The 13,415-nt window shown below is 34.5% G+C and overlaps 1 protein-coding gene across 2 annotated transcripts in view; it reads left to right on the top strand.

Annotated features, from left to right (window-relative positions):
• ZNF280D (zinc finger protein 280D) overlaps positions 1 to 13,415 on the top strand; it is a 133,829-nt gene that overhangs the window by 82,184 nt on the left and 38,230 nt on the right. For both annotated transcript variants that reach the window (XM_080808783.1, XM_080808784.1), the window contains 3 exons: positions 206 to 268; positions 6,328 to 6,446; positions 6,597 to 6,633. In XM_080808783.1, the coding sequence (XP_080664909.1) occupies positions 206 to 268; positions 6,328 to 6,446; positions 6,597 to 6,633 (219 nt within the window). The remainder of the gene's footprint in view (positions 1 to 205; positions 269 to 6,327; positions 6,447 to 6,596; positions 6,634 to 13,415) is intronic.

Below are 13,415 nucleotides of genomic sequence, written 5' to 3'. Positions count from 1 at the left end.
AAATGTGTGTCATTAGAAAATAAAAGGATAAAGTGGAATTTAAGATAAAACTGAATTAAACAGGGATGGCAAGCATTATTTTATTGTTTATATCGTGATCTTTTACGTAAAACTAGAAACTTTAAGTACAAACTTGATAATAAAGCTATAAATTAGTAAGACTTACTGTATAATAAAATTAATAAAATCTGTTTTGTCCCTCCAGCTTTCATAGTAACCGTCCAAGTAAAAGGTTTTGTATTTTTAAGAAGCATTCAGAAGATCTCAGGTAATTAGCTGGTCTTAAATTCTTTCTGTTGAAAAACTATGTAACTTAAATTGTATATCTATGACATCTTTATTGAGATATAGTTCATATCCCATTTAATTCATGCTTTAAATTGTACAATGAATAGTTTTTAGTATATTTACAGAATTGTTCAGCCATCACCACAGTTAATTTAGTACATTGTCATCACTCCAAAAAGAAACTCTTGTACTCAATTAACAATCATGCCCATTCCCTTCCAACTCCTCCCATCCCTAAGCAACCACTAATTTTTGTTTGTATAGATTTATGTATTGTGGACATTTCATATAAACGGAATGATACAATATGTGATCCTTTGTGACCAGCTTCTTTCACTTAGCATATTTTCAAGATTCATCCATTTAGTAACATGTCAGTACTTCCATTGTTTATTGCTGAATAATATCCCATTGTATAGATCTACCATAGTTTATCTGTTAAGGTTATTTTAACTTTGAAGCCATTATGAATATTGCTGCTATAAGCATTTGTATGCAGGTTTTTGTCTGGACTTGTCTTTTCATTTTTCTTGTGTATATATGTAAGATTAGGATTTCTGGGTTATATGGTAACTAACTCTTATTTTGAGCCTTTGAGGACCTGCCAAACTGTTTTACAAAGTACCTCCACTACATTCCTACAAGCAGTGTGTGAGGGTTCCAGTTTCTTCATATCTTTGCCAAAACTTGTTATTTTCTGTTTTGTTTTGTTTGTTTTTTAAGATTTTATTTATTTATTTGAGAGAGAGAGCAAGAGTGGGGTTAGGTGCAGAGGGAGAGAGAAAAGCAAGACTCCCTGCTGAGCAGGGAGCCCAGTTTGGGACCCAATCCCAGGACCTTTGGATCATGACCTGAGCCAGAGGCAGATGCTTAACTGACTGAACCACCCAAGCACCCCTATCTGTTTTTGATTACAGCCATCCTAATGGGTGTGAAGTGTTATTTTACTGTGGTTTGTTCTAATTTTTTAAAAACTTGATGTTGGGAAGCCCAATTTGGAAATCTAAATAATTGCTACTGGATGTTAGAAAGTTCTATCCATTATATCCTTAGACTAGAGGTATGATTAGCCTATTTTCTCTTGCTAAATTTCACTGGCGACAAGTGGTGTCAAGATATCTTTGTGCATTTATATTGTGTAGTGAGAACAAAAATAAGGCTCTCCAACAATATTTGAATATTAAAAAGATACCTAAGATACCTAGTAAAATGACTAATACTTTTTTTTACTTTTGAAGTACATTTCTCAAACCACTGAAATTCTTGGGGCACCTGGGTGGCTCAGTGGGTTAAGCCTCTGCCTTTGGCTCAGGTCATGATCTCACGGTCCTGGGATCGAGTCCTGCATCAGGCTCTCTGCTCAGCGGGGAGCCTGCTTCCCTTTCTTTCTCTGCCTGGTTCTCTGTCTACTTGTGATTTCTCTCTGTCAAATAAATAAATAAAATCTTAAAAAAAAAAACAACCCTGAAATTCTTGAAATTATTAGGTAGCTTAATAATCCTTATTTTTCCTTTCTCAAATAAAGAGAAGTGAACAACTTGTTTACTGTGCAGGAAGAGGTATTGATGAATATTTCTAAAGACATTGATACTTAACTTTGATTGTACCACATGCTAAACTCAGAATCCACTGAGCACCATTTTTAAAATATTCATCTTTGGATTCTTTTGTTCTTTATATTGTTCATGTTGCCATTGCTACTTGAAATGTCAGTGTCTTTGCTATACCAAGCTAATATATAGAGATAAGATTACCAGTACTTATTTTCGTGCTTTGAGTTACTAGAAAAAACGGGAAAGTGATGATGTTGTGTTTCAGGACCTTTGTATGTATTAGTCCCAGTGACTAGTTTTGTTCCCCAGATTTCTGTATGTCTTCCTTTATCTACATTAGGATGCTACTCTGATTAGAGTGACCCTTTCCTTGACCACTTGATTTTTACATTGTATCTTCTCCCCTGTGCTTCACCCCAGCACTTCCTGTCTCCTTTTTATTCTACATTTTTATCCAGATCACCTGACATACTGTGTACTTCACCTTTTAAATTTTTCTGTGTCCTCTCACTAGAATATACATGTAGTTTGGATTTTTGTCTCCGCCAGGCATTGACTAGTGCCTGGCACGTGGTAGGCACTCAGTAAATATTCACTAAATAAGTTAATGTATACGTTGAAAATGACTTATATGAACAGTAGGTCCCATCTATGATATAGCTCATAGGGATCTGTAGCTCACAGGGAGAGAAAATTTTGACTTAGTTTTTAAAAATATTAGTATAAATTTTAAGACATTTACTGAATTCAAGGAAATGGGCTAAGATTATATTAGATGTTGCCTTTACTGAAAATTTTTATAAGAATAAAAAGGGTTGGGGTGCCTGGGTGGCTAAGTGGGTTGGGCCTTTGCCTTCAGCTCAGGTCATGATTTTGGGGTCCTTGGGATCAAGCCCCATGTCGGGCTCTCTGCTCAGTGGGGAGCCTGCTTCTCCGAGCCCTCTCTCTGCCTGCTGCTCTGTCTACTTGTGATCTCTCTCTCTCTCAAATAAATAAATAAAATCTTTAAAAAAAAAAAAAAGAATAGAAAGGGTTTTTTCAAAAGATGAGATTTTGGTTTGATTTTTACCTTACTGTTGTCAAGCTCAGTTATGTTTGTTTTTTAAATGAATTATATGATTTTAAAGATCTGGAATACTTCTCTTTCAACTGGAATAGGTCTAAAATAAAAAACTGGTCAATTTCTATGAATGGACATAGCATACTTAAAATTATAGAACAATAATTTTTGTGATTACTCTTGTTGGAATGGAATATTCTTTCTTTGGCTATTTATTATACATCTGTCAGGTATATAATATAGCAGGTCCTATGAAGATGAGAGTGATGAAAAAGTCTTGAAACCAGCCTTCAGAGAATGTATAGTTTATTGGGTGGGAGATAAGGGGTGAATGTATAAAACTATAATAAAGCAAGGACAACTTTTAGCAAGTGCGAAAGGGGAGAGAGATAACTTGGAATGATCTGCATAGCTGTTAGGTATACTTGATTTTAAAGAATGAACATTATTTAAACTGATAAAAGATGCGCAGAGTCATTTGAGTTAAAAGAAATAGCGTGAGTAAAGGTCCAGAAATGAAAAAGTAGAAGGCATACAGAGGGAATGGCTAGTAGTAAATGGATGGAGCATGAAGTTCAGGTAATAGTAATAAGATTGAAGTCTGGAGGAATAGTTTTAAGCTTAGAGCTAGATTGTGAAAGTGTTGAAAATAAAGTTAAGTAGTTTGGACTTAATTTGCAGAGCATTAGAGAACCTTTGATATCTTATATAGAATCAAGTGACCGTGAAGAAAGTTTCAATAGTAGGGTGAGTTACAGATGCATGAATCCTATAGATTAGAACTATTGTGGTAGTTATGAACAATTTAGTTAGGACCTAAGTTAAAATGATGAGGCAGTGTTACATCATCTTTAAGAATATAGGGTCTAGAATCAAAGTGCTCAGTTTCAAATCAAGTCCTGACCTTTATCAGCTCTGTGTCCTTGGTAGTTTACTAAGCTAACTTTATAAAAAGGTGATAAATTATAGCAACCACCTTTTTGGGTCATCACAATATTTATTTATTTATTTAAGATTTAGCTATTTATCTGAGAGAGAGAGAAAATGCGAGTGGGGGGAGGGGCAGAGGGAGAAAATCCCCCAAGCAGACTCCTGGCTGAGCACAGAGCCCCATGCAGGGCTCCATCCCACAATCTGTGAGATCATGACCTGAGCCAAAACCAAGAGCTGGACACTCAACCAGCTGACCACCCAGGTGCTCCGAGTTGTTAAAATATTTAGATAAGATGATACATCTACAATTCTTAGACTGGTACAATGTAAGTAATAAATACTATAAAATGCTTGCCATACTGATTATTTTAAGGAAGAAGAGACGGATAACTATAGTTTGAGCTTTACTATTGGAGGACCAGTCATAAGAAAGACCAGCTAGGAGTAGGTGATTTGGCAAGGAAGCACATGATTTTAGTTTAATGTAGGTCAGTTTTGTTGTGCTAATGTGGCATCTAAGTGTAGATACTCAGCACACTTAGACTAGAGCTGCAGGGGAGAAGTCAATCTAAGGTATGTTACTTGCTTGTATTTTGTTTATTGCCAAAACTTTTAAATTTTAAAGCGTGTGATGAACTTCAAAACTGTATTTGTGCTCTGTTAATAAGTTGACAGTAACAGTGATCACATTACATGGTCTATTTTTTTTTCACCTAAGCAAAAATAACTTATAAGCAGCATTCCAAAGAATCACATGGACCCCTAAGAGGAAGAGGTGCAACCAGAACAAATAAGGGAAATAGGATCATTTAGTAACATGGCTTCTCTCTAGTCTGACCTGCTGAGGCAGAATGATCTTGTCTTTATTATCTTCTCTGGACTTGGGTTCCATTTTCCTTTTTTAGTGCAGACCAGCTTTCTCTATTGATCACTTGAACATACTAGTCCCAGTCTCCCACATCTTTCCAGATCAAGAAATTTGCAATTTTACAAATCCTTGTTTAGTGAAGGCATGAGTTAGGCACTCCATCCCTGGTGCAAGGAACTATGACTAGTGGAATAGTAATTTAGCTACTACTTACCATTGAGACTGCTTTTGATTTCTGCAGGAGCAGTTTGTTAATAGAGAAGATTATATAATTAGTTATTAAAATTAAGCTTTTAGATTTCACTTAAAAATACTCTATTTAGATGTCTAGTACATTTTAATAGTTGCTTTCAAGAGGACCTTTAATTATGTTTGATAAAGTTCATTTAAATTAAATAGACTTAATTTTTTAAACAATGATATTTACAATTCAAGTTCCTTAAACAGCTTAACATCATTTATACATTTAATATATTTGATTTTCTTTTAAACAGCATTTCAGATGCTTGACTTACAAGATCCAAAGTACTTAGTCTAATAAATATAATAAACATATAATGGTTTTCTAAGTTCCCTGAAACATTTCCATATTTTTGTAGGGTTAATAATATTTTTAAATACCTTTCAACAAAAAATCTAAAGTTTAAACACAATTTAAATTAGAATCTGAAGGCCATTGTTACATCCTATATGCCAGTTGTGTTAAATATTTCAAATAGCAAGTGCTACAGAGTCTGGCCCAATGAGTATAAAAACTACTCCTGAATTCAACAAAAGTATCAACGGCTTTGGGAATTGTTTCCAAACATTTTTTAAAAATTTATAATCGCTAGAGATTTCATTTAGGAACTATAGCATTCAGTGAAGTTATGTTAAGAAACAAGGAATTTAGGCCCCAGCAAGTGAACCGGTTCACCGTGCTGGTATGCTGAGGACCAAGCTTTGGACTTCTGTAGTGAATTAACTACTTTAGTAATTACTAAATTAACTACTTTCATTAATTCAGTGTTAAATGAGAATAATGAGAATAATTAAACTAAAAATATATGGGAATACCTTTAACACATGGTACACAATTGATGGCAGCTACAACATCATCATTAACATTTCTCTTCTAATTTTTTCATTACCTAAAAAAAATAGTAGATTGTACGTTCTGTTAGAGCACAGACTGTAGTTTTTGGTCATCATTATAACCACAATGCAATATATAGTACAATATATGTAAAGGCAGCCTCAGTAAATATATATTGAGTGAATTAATACTGTATCCTTGCTCTACGGATGAACAGAGGCATAGATAGATTGTGACTTGTTGAAATGACACAAGTTGTTAGTGAGGCCAGGGCTGGGCTGTAGATCTCATGTCACCTAGTTTTTAGCATGAGTGGTAAAAGTTTATAAAACAAAAATACTTTCTGTAAATAAATGGTAGCATAATTTGAATATGGCTCTTCCATTTTCTAGAGAATCACTTCAGTTATATCAAGTTTTATAGCAAAAATGAGAATGACAGTTATGACATAAAAACCAAATTATAGAAAAATAATCATTGAACTTGTATATGGATTTTTATAAAAGATAAAAACATTTTCTTTTATACTATTTGCTTTTTTTTTTTATAGGGGCATTACTCTAGTGTGCCTTAATTGTGATTTCATAGCTGATGTTTCTGGCTTAGATATTATGGCCACACACTTAAGTCAACATGAAACTCATACTTGTCAAGTTGTATTAGAAAAAGGTATGTATATATAATTGTATTGCTTTGGATTTTTTATATTTATTCCAGTATTTTTGGTCAGCCACAATATGAGCTCTTTACTAAATCGTTATTCTCACTCATCATATTTCATGTGCTCTTTTAAATATAAAACTTTTCTTCTAATTTCAGTTTCTGTTTGTATCCCAACTTCTGAACATCTTTCTGAGTAAGTTTAATTTTTAATTCAGTGCATTTTACTTTGGTGGATTTTAGCACTATTGCATTTTAAAATGTATCATTAAAAGAAATGAAAAATATTAAAGTATTTTGTTTTTTTTTTTTTTTTAAAGCTGCTTGTTGAAATAGGTTCCTGCTCTTTGGAGCTCGTGACCTGGTGCAAGACAAGTTGGAATTTCCTAAGTTCAAAGTTCTGAGATGTTTTCTTACACAAAGGCAGTTAAGCAGCCAAGTTCATGACATTAGCTCTCATTATTCAGCAAATTTCAGCTTCAAATGGGACTAGATTCTTATTCCACCTTATCTTTGTGTCAGGTTGACATATCTTAACATATTTTTTTTTTTATGTTTTTTTTTGGGTTTTTTTATCCCCCCAGTTGGCTCTCTCCAAAAATAACTTTTGTTGCTATGGTCATTTCTTACTTTGCTTAAAATAATTTGTGTTTTTCTCTGCTGTACTTGCCTTCAGAATAATACATTCCAAATGATATGGCTGTTTGTCTAATTGTTTGTTTTGTCTGCTTTCTTAATTTCTTATTAAGTCTTAAGTTTTTAGGCCAGATGATTGTCTTTTTCCTCATCCGTTGTCTGTCATTGTGCTATTTTTCTTATTTTTCAGATGCAGAGGCAGCCCAGAGATTTCAAAAAATGTCCAGGGTACACCTGGACAGTGTCCCCCTTCGACGGACACAACTGATGCCTGTTCTCTCTTTTCAAGGAATGTGAATAATTTGACTGTGGGACCTGCTCTAGGTTGTGGTCTCAAGAAATCAGATTTGGGGGAGACTCCCTTCCTTCATGGCTGGCCTCCCGTCAGGCTGATGATGATTTAACCAGAGATGGTTTCAAGCCCCACCAAATTGAGCACAACATCCCACTGGGGGCTTTGGCTCTTGATCTTAAGCTTGTGAGTCACTTGTGGCCAAGAAAACCCCATCAGATCAGTGCTTCAACATCCGAGTTGAAGTGTAGTCATTTTGGCTGCTGCCTTTTAATCTTCATCTAGCATGAATGCAGTCCAAGAAATACAAAAGTTCTCTGGTTGTTAGGAAACCATGGTTATTTTCATGTCCTTGGAACAACAGGTCTCTAAAATTATGTTCCAAATTGCAGTTATTTTTCTATCATTTAAAATATATTGCCCAGTACTAACCTTCTAGTTTTTTAGGAATACCAGTTCTCAGATTTTTGAATTTTAAAAAATTTAATTTTGGTAACTTGGTTTTATGTTCTCCAAATTTACTGATGTCTATTTTATGATGTCTATTTTTATATTCTTTTCTTTAAAACTGTTGTTTAGTGTTTGCTTTGTTTTGTTAAGAACTCCAAGAAATTCTTTGGGATACTCTACAGATTCCCTTATAGCTGCCTATTTATAGTTTTTTATTTTGGCTGTTGTTCAGACCATTCAACATTATTATATCCTCTGTCTTACTTTGGGATTATTATGATCAATATTATCTTAATAATTGTGGGTTTTAAAGTATAAAGAATTGGCAAAACCTCTTCTTGCAGACCTTAAAGCAAGTTTTAAAGTCACATATTTGTACATCTGATACATAATAGCCAATTAATCATTAATGTAGTCTCTTTGGGTAAAGGTAATATTAAAAATTATGGGGGCCAATAATGAGTTGTGATATATATATATAGATATATATATACACATACATATGTGTGTATATATATCCTCATATGTATATTTTAAGAATTTGACATTTGTTTTAGTTATATTAAATATAGATCTACTAAATAATTTTGATGCTATTAATTTCTTTTAATAAAAAATTGTATTGTTTAAGTGCCTCAGTAATTATTTACTCATAAAGAATTCATACAAAAGCTATAGATTTATCATATAAATAGGAGGATTGCTTTAATTGTTTTCTGGAGGCCTTATTATTATTTGGCCTACAAACTGAAAGCTGTATCTACTTAATACACCTTATATTTTTTTCCTCCAGAACAATTGAAAGGTCACTATACTATACCAATTTCTTGAATCTTAAAGACAAGCAAAATGCCTTTTGTGATCTTACCTGCTGTGAGGACAGGCAGGCTCTGAAAGTATGACTCAGTTATGTTTTTTACTCTAAAATCAGAACTTCTTTAATTTTACTTTGAAAGAAATTTAAAGCCAATTTTGATGACTACATATTATGTAATGTGCTCCTTGCAAATAATAATCAAAAAAAGCCGAACCCACTAGTCTTAAATTTCCCAACTAATTATTACTGTAAATGAATGGTTTTCCAAAAGCTCCCAAAGTGGCTTGTTTCTTGATAAGTGGACCTGGTGATATACTAGTCTTTATTTCCTTATCTCTAGGATGTTTTGTCATTCACCCTCTTTCTACCCAATTTTAAAGAATATTTTAAAATTTTGCCTAGAAGCAACAACTTCTTTCCATTTGTAACAGAAGTTTCTTTTTCATTTATAAATCCTTGCTCAAAAATATGATAAACTACGTTCTTGTTGAACTCCTACAGTGTAGGAGTACTGGTTTGTGTTCTTTCCTAGGACTGTATTTTATAGTATTACCAAGTTCATTTTCTTAAATTTTAAACTCTTAAAGTTCTATCACATATAACTTCCTTATTAAGAATTTGGTATAAATAAAGCACTTAAGGCAGTTGGTACAAAATTTGCTTGTAATAGGTAGTTGGTTGAATTTTAATTTGGTGCTGATGATGAGTTTTAGTTTGGGTCTGATCCCTCCTTTTTTTTTTTTAAGATTTTATTTATTTATTTATTTGAGAGAGAGAGCAAGTAAGAGAGAGCATGAGCAGGTAGAAGGTCAGAAGGAGAAGTAGACTACCTGCGGAGCTTGGAGCCTAATGCAGGACTAGATCCCAGAACTCTGGAATCATGACCTTAGCTGAAGGCAGTCACTTAACCCACTGAGCCACCCAGGTGCCTGGGTCTGATCCCTCCTTACCATCAAGTTTATTTACCTGATCAGAAATTGTCATTTCATGCATGTGTGTTTTTGGTTACTGCCAAATAAAGAGTGAAGTTGGTTTTGTTTGAATCCATCGCCATTCTTAGAAAAAATGACTCCTAAACTATAGAGACTTAGGATTCTTGCCATATTTTTGTCACATTTTGGCAAGACACCATGCTGCTTCAGGCCTCATTTATTTATTCAGTGATTTCTTGAACATCTACTTTGTGCCTAGCACCATTGTAGGTGCTAGAAAAATGGGCTGAAATCTCTCCTCCTTGAGCTCGTTTTATTCAGTGCTGAAAGACGGACAATAAAAAGTAAATAAAACACATAGTATGTTAGATTGTGGTCAGAACTGTAGAGTAAAATAAAGTAGGGAAGGGTGATAAGGAGTACAGGCTGAGATTTGGGATGCTTCCTTTTAAAACGTGGTAGTCAGAGAAGGCCTCACTGAGACATGACATCTGAGTAAAGGCCTGAAGAACTGCAAGGAAACTGGGTTGGCCACAAATGAGTGAGCAAGAGAGAATAGTAGGAGATGGGGGCTGTGAGGTGATGTGGGCCATGTATGAATTTGGCTTTTACTCTGAGATAAGAAGCCATTCATTAGAGGATTTTCAATAGTGAGTCTTGTATACCTCAGTAAAAACTACAGTCAACAAAAAACCATAAATAGAGAAGAGTGCTTATATTACTTTAGCCCCTGTCTTGAAAATGAACTACAGAAGACCAAGGGCAAAACAGGGAGATTAGTTGGGGGGCTGTTGTAATACTCTGGCGGGAGATGGCAGGGGATTGATTAGGCTAGGCAGCTAGCAGTGTGGGTGATAGAGGTTTGATTTTTTATATATTTTGAATTTGTTGATAGTGTGAATGTGAAATAAGATAAAATGTTGAGAGTGACATCATAGTTATTAATCTAAGCAAGTGGGAAAATGGCATTGATATTAATTGAGATGGGGAAGACTAGCAAGAATAAATTTGGAAGGGAAGATGAAGACTTTGGCTTGGGGCATGTTTCAGTTTGAGAGGCCTGTTAGATATCCAAATGGAGATGCCATAGTCATTCATTTATATGAACTTAGGGGAATGTTCTAGGCTATAAATATCACAGAACATTTTTAAGTGTCATGGGAATGAATACAAGTAAAACCAGGGAAATGTGAATAAAATTGGTATATCACTGTCAATATCTTGGTTATGATTTTGCACTATAATTTTGTAAGATGTTATCATTGGGGGAAAACTGGACAAAAGGTGCATGGAGTCTCTATGTTATTTCTTACAAATACATGGAATATAAAATTGTCCCAAAACAAATGTTAAATTTAAAAACGTTGTGGGACTGTATGAGATTACCAAGGGACATAGTAGAACTAGAGAGAAGGTAAGGTCCACAGATTGAACTCTGGGGAATCTGACAAGAGGGTTAGGGAGATGAAAAGTTATTGGCAGAGGAAACTAAGCAGAAGTGGCCAATGATGTAAAGGGAAAATGGGGGGAGTGATGGTGTCCTTTTTGTAAAATATGAGTGCAGATATGTTGTAGAGTTCTGGGATTCTTTATTCAGTATTGGTTATACATACATGTTAAAATTTGTTCTTAGGAGATCAGTACAGAATGCCACATGTCTGTATCTCTGGTAGCAGAAACTTTTGGCCTTAAAAAACTAAATGTCCACGTTACTCCTCAGCACTTTTAACTTCCTACAAATACTCTTATAAAAAAGTAATTCTCTAATTCTCTTACATTTTTACAAAAGAAAGTAACTAGGTCATTGTTTCCCAAACTCTGTATTGTGGAACTAGTGTGTCTGTAATTTTTAAACTATCTGAGGGGAAAGGTTGCCATGGTCAAATAAATTTAGGAAATGCAAGTTAAAATTAAATAAATTCTTTAATATAGGATTTTTCCTGCTAGATGTGGCCTGTGATTATCAACAAGAATATTTATTTGACCCTGGAATGTTTTTTCCTTCAATACTTATTAACTTTCTGACGTTAATTTCCATCAATTAGTACATAGAATGCTGATCTAGAGGAATCATTCTTTGGATTCTCCGAATTGGGGAATAAAAAGTAGTTGTGTAAGGTGTTAACTAAGATGGACTCCTAGACTTTTCATTCATGTTTATGAATCTTTGTAAGGTAGAGTTTATAACTGGATGCTAACAATGTACATATATTTTTAGAAATTACAGAAATAAAATGATATCTGCTATTTATAAAATCTGAGAAATACATAACAAGGACAGACCAGTTATTAGCATATTCTGCCTCTGAATATAGCAGCAAGGGTTTTTTGTGGTTTTTTGTTTGTTGGTTTGTTTGTTTTTGGAGGGTATGGTTACCTTTCTTGATTTCACACTAAGATGTTTAAGACTCTCTCATATTTATTTATAGCTTCTCTTTGTTACTCCTTATGCTTAGTTCATCAGTATACCCACTTATTTACTTTTCTTGAGACTATTGCTTTTTCCTGTCTTTTATTATCTGTTAAGGAATTTCTTACATTGTAAAGATTTCTTTCTTGCTTAAACAGTGTCAGGAGATCTTCCTTGATACTAAGATGAGAGTTTTTATACCCAGCTCTTCATTAAACCCTCTCAGACTGCTAAAGGGACAGTGGTTGAACAGCACAGGCTCTGCAGTTGATTGCTTAGTGTGGCGTTCCTATCCTGTTGTTTACTAGGGTGTGTGTGAGTTTGGGTAGGTTACCAGATATTTGTGCCCATTCCTCATTTGGAAAACACAGATAACAGTACTTGCTCATAAAGCATTGAGGGAATTAAATGAATTAGTATATGCATAAAGTACTTAGAAAGTAGTTGGCACATAGGAAGTGCTCTACACGTGTAAAGTTATCATTGTTACTAATGTTATATTACTACTCTTCATGATTTGATTTCTGCCTGTATTTTATTCATCTTAGAATAACTTCAGTTTTCAGTTGGAGCTTCCCACACCATTTCACAGATCACTTTTTCTCTCTCTCTTTTTTTTTTAAATTAACATATAATGTATTATTAGCCCCAGGGGTACAGGTCTGTGAGTCGCCAGGTTTACACACTTCACAGCACTCACCATAGCACATACCCTCCCCATTGTCCATAATCCAACCGCCCTCTCCCTACCCCACCCCCCCCCCCCGCAACCCTCAGTTTGTTTTGTGAGATTAAGAGTCTCTTAGGGTTACACAGATCACTTTTATTAACTTTCTTTTTCTAACCCAGTGTGTGTGTGTGTGTGTGTGTGTGTGTGTTTGGAGTTACTATTGAAGCAAACATTAGTCATACCATAGATTTTTTGTTATCTAAAGCTCTCTAAACTTCTACTGTTAGAGAATGTCTATGAATCCTCCTATGTTCATTTTAGTCATAACTGTATTTTTCCCCTAATTACACTGCCTTATACTAACTGCAGTATGGTTCATCTCATATTTTCAGTCCACCTTTCTGGTTTTGAGGTCCTTCTGCAGCCTCACTCTAGTCATTTTGGTATTTGACTACCTGAAAGAGTTTACTCTCTTCTGCAAACTTGGAGAAGCTACTGTGCATCTCCTTTTCTATGTCACTTCTTCAAATACAGGAACTTACTGTTTTTAATCCTCCACACTGAAAAATATCTATACCACTGTGAAGTATGGTGTCGTGAAAGGAGTGCAGCTTTGGAATCAGGCAGTCCTGGGTTTAAATCCTAGTTGGGTGTCTATCCAGCTTGTTGAGCCTCAGCCTCCTCATCAGTGAAGGGTCTGTAATTAAAGTCCGTGTGGGGTGGTTTTAAGAAATAGAGATTAGGTATGGAAATTAAATTAGTTAAATTATT

The sequence above is a fragment of the Martes martes genome (assembly GCF_963455335.1).
Source record: "Martes martes genome assembly, chromosome: 7".
Classification (NCBI taxonomy): domain Eukaryota; kingdom Metazoa; phylum Chordata; class Mammalia; order Carnivora; family Mustelidae; genus Martes; species Martes martes.
Note: the sequence above shows the minus strand (reverse complement) of the source record. Positions and strands in the feature narration are given on the sequence as shown.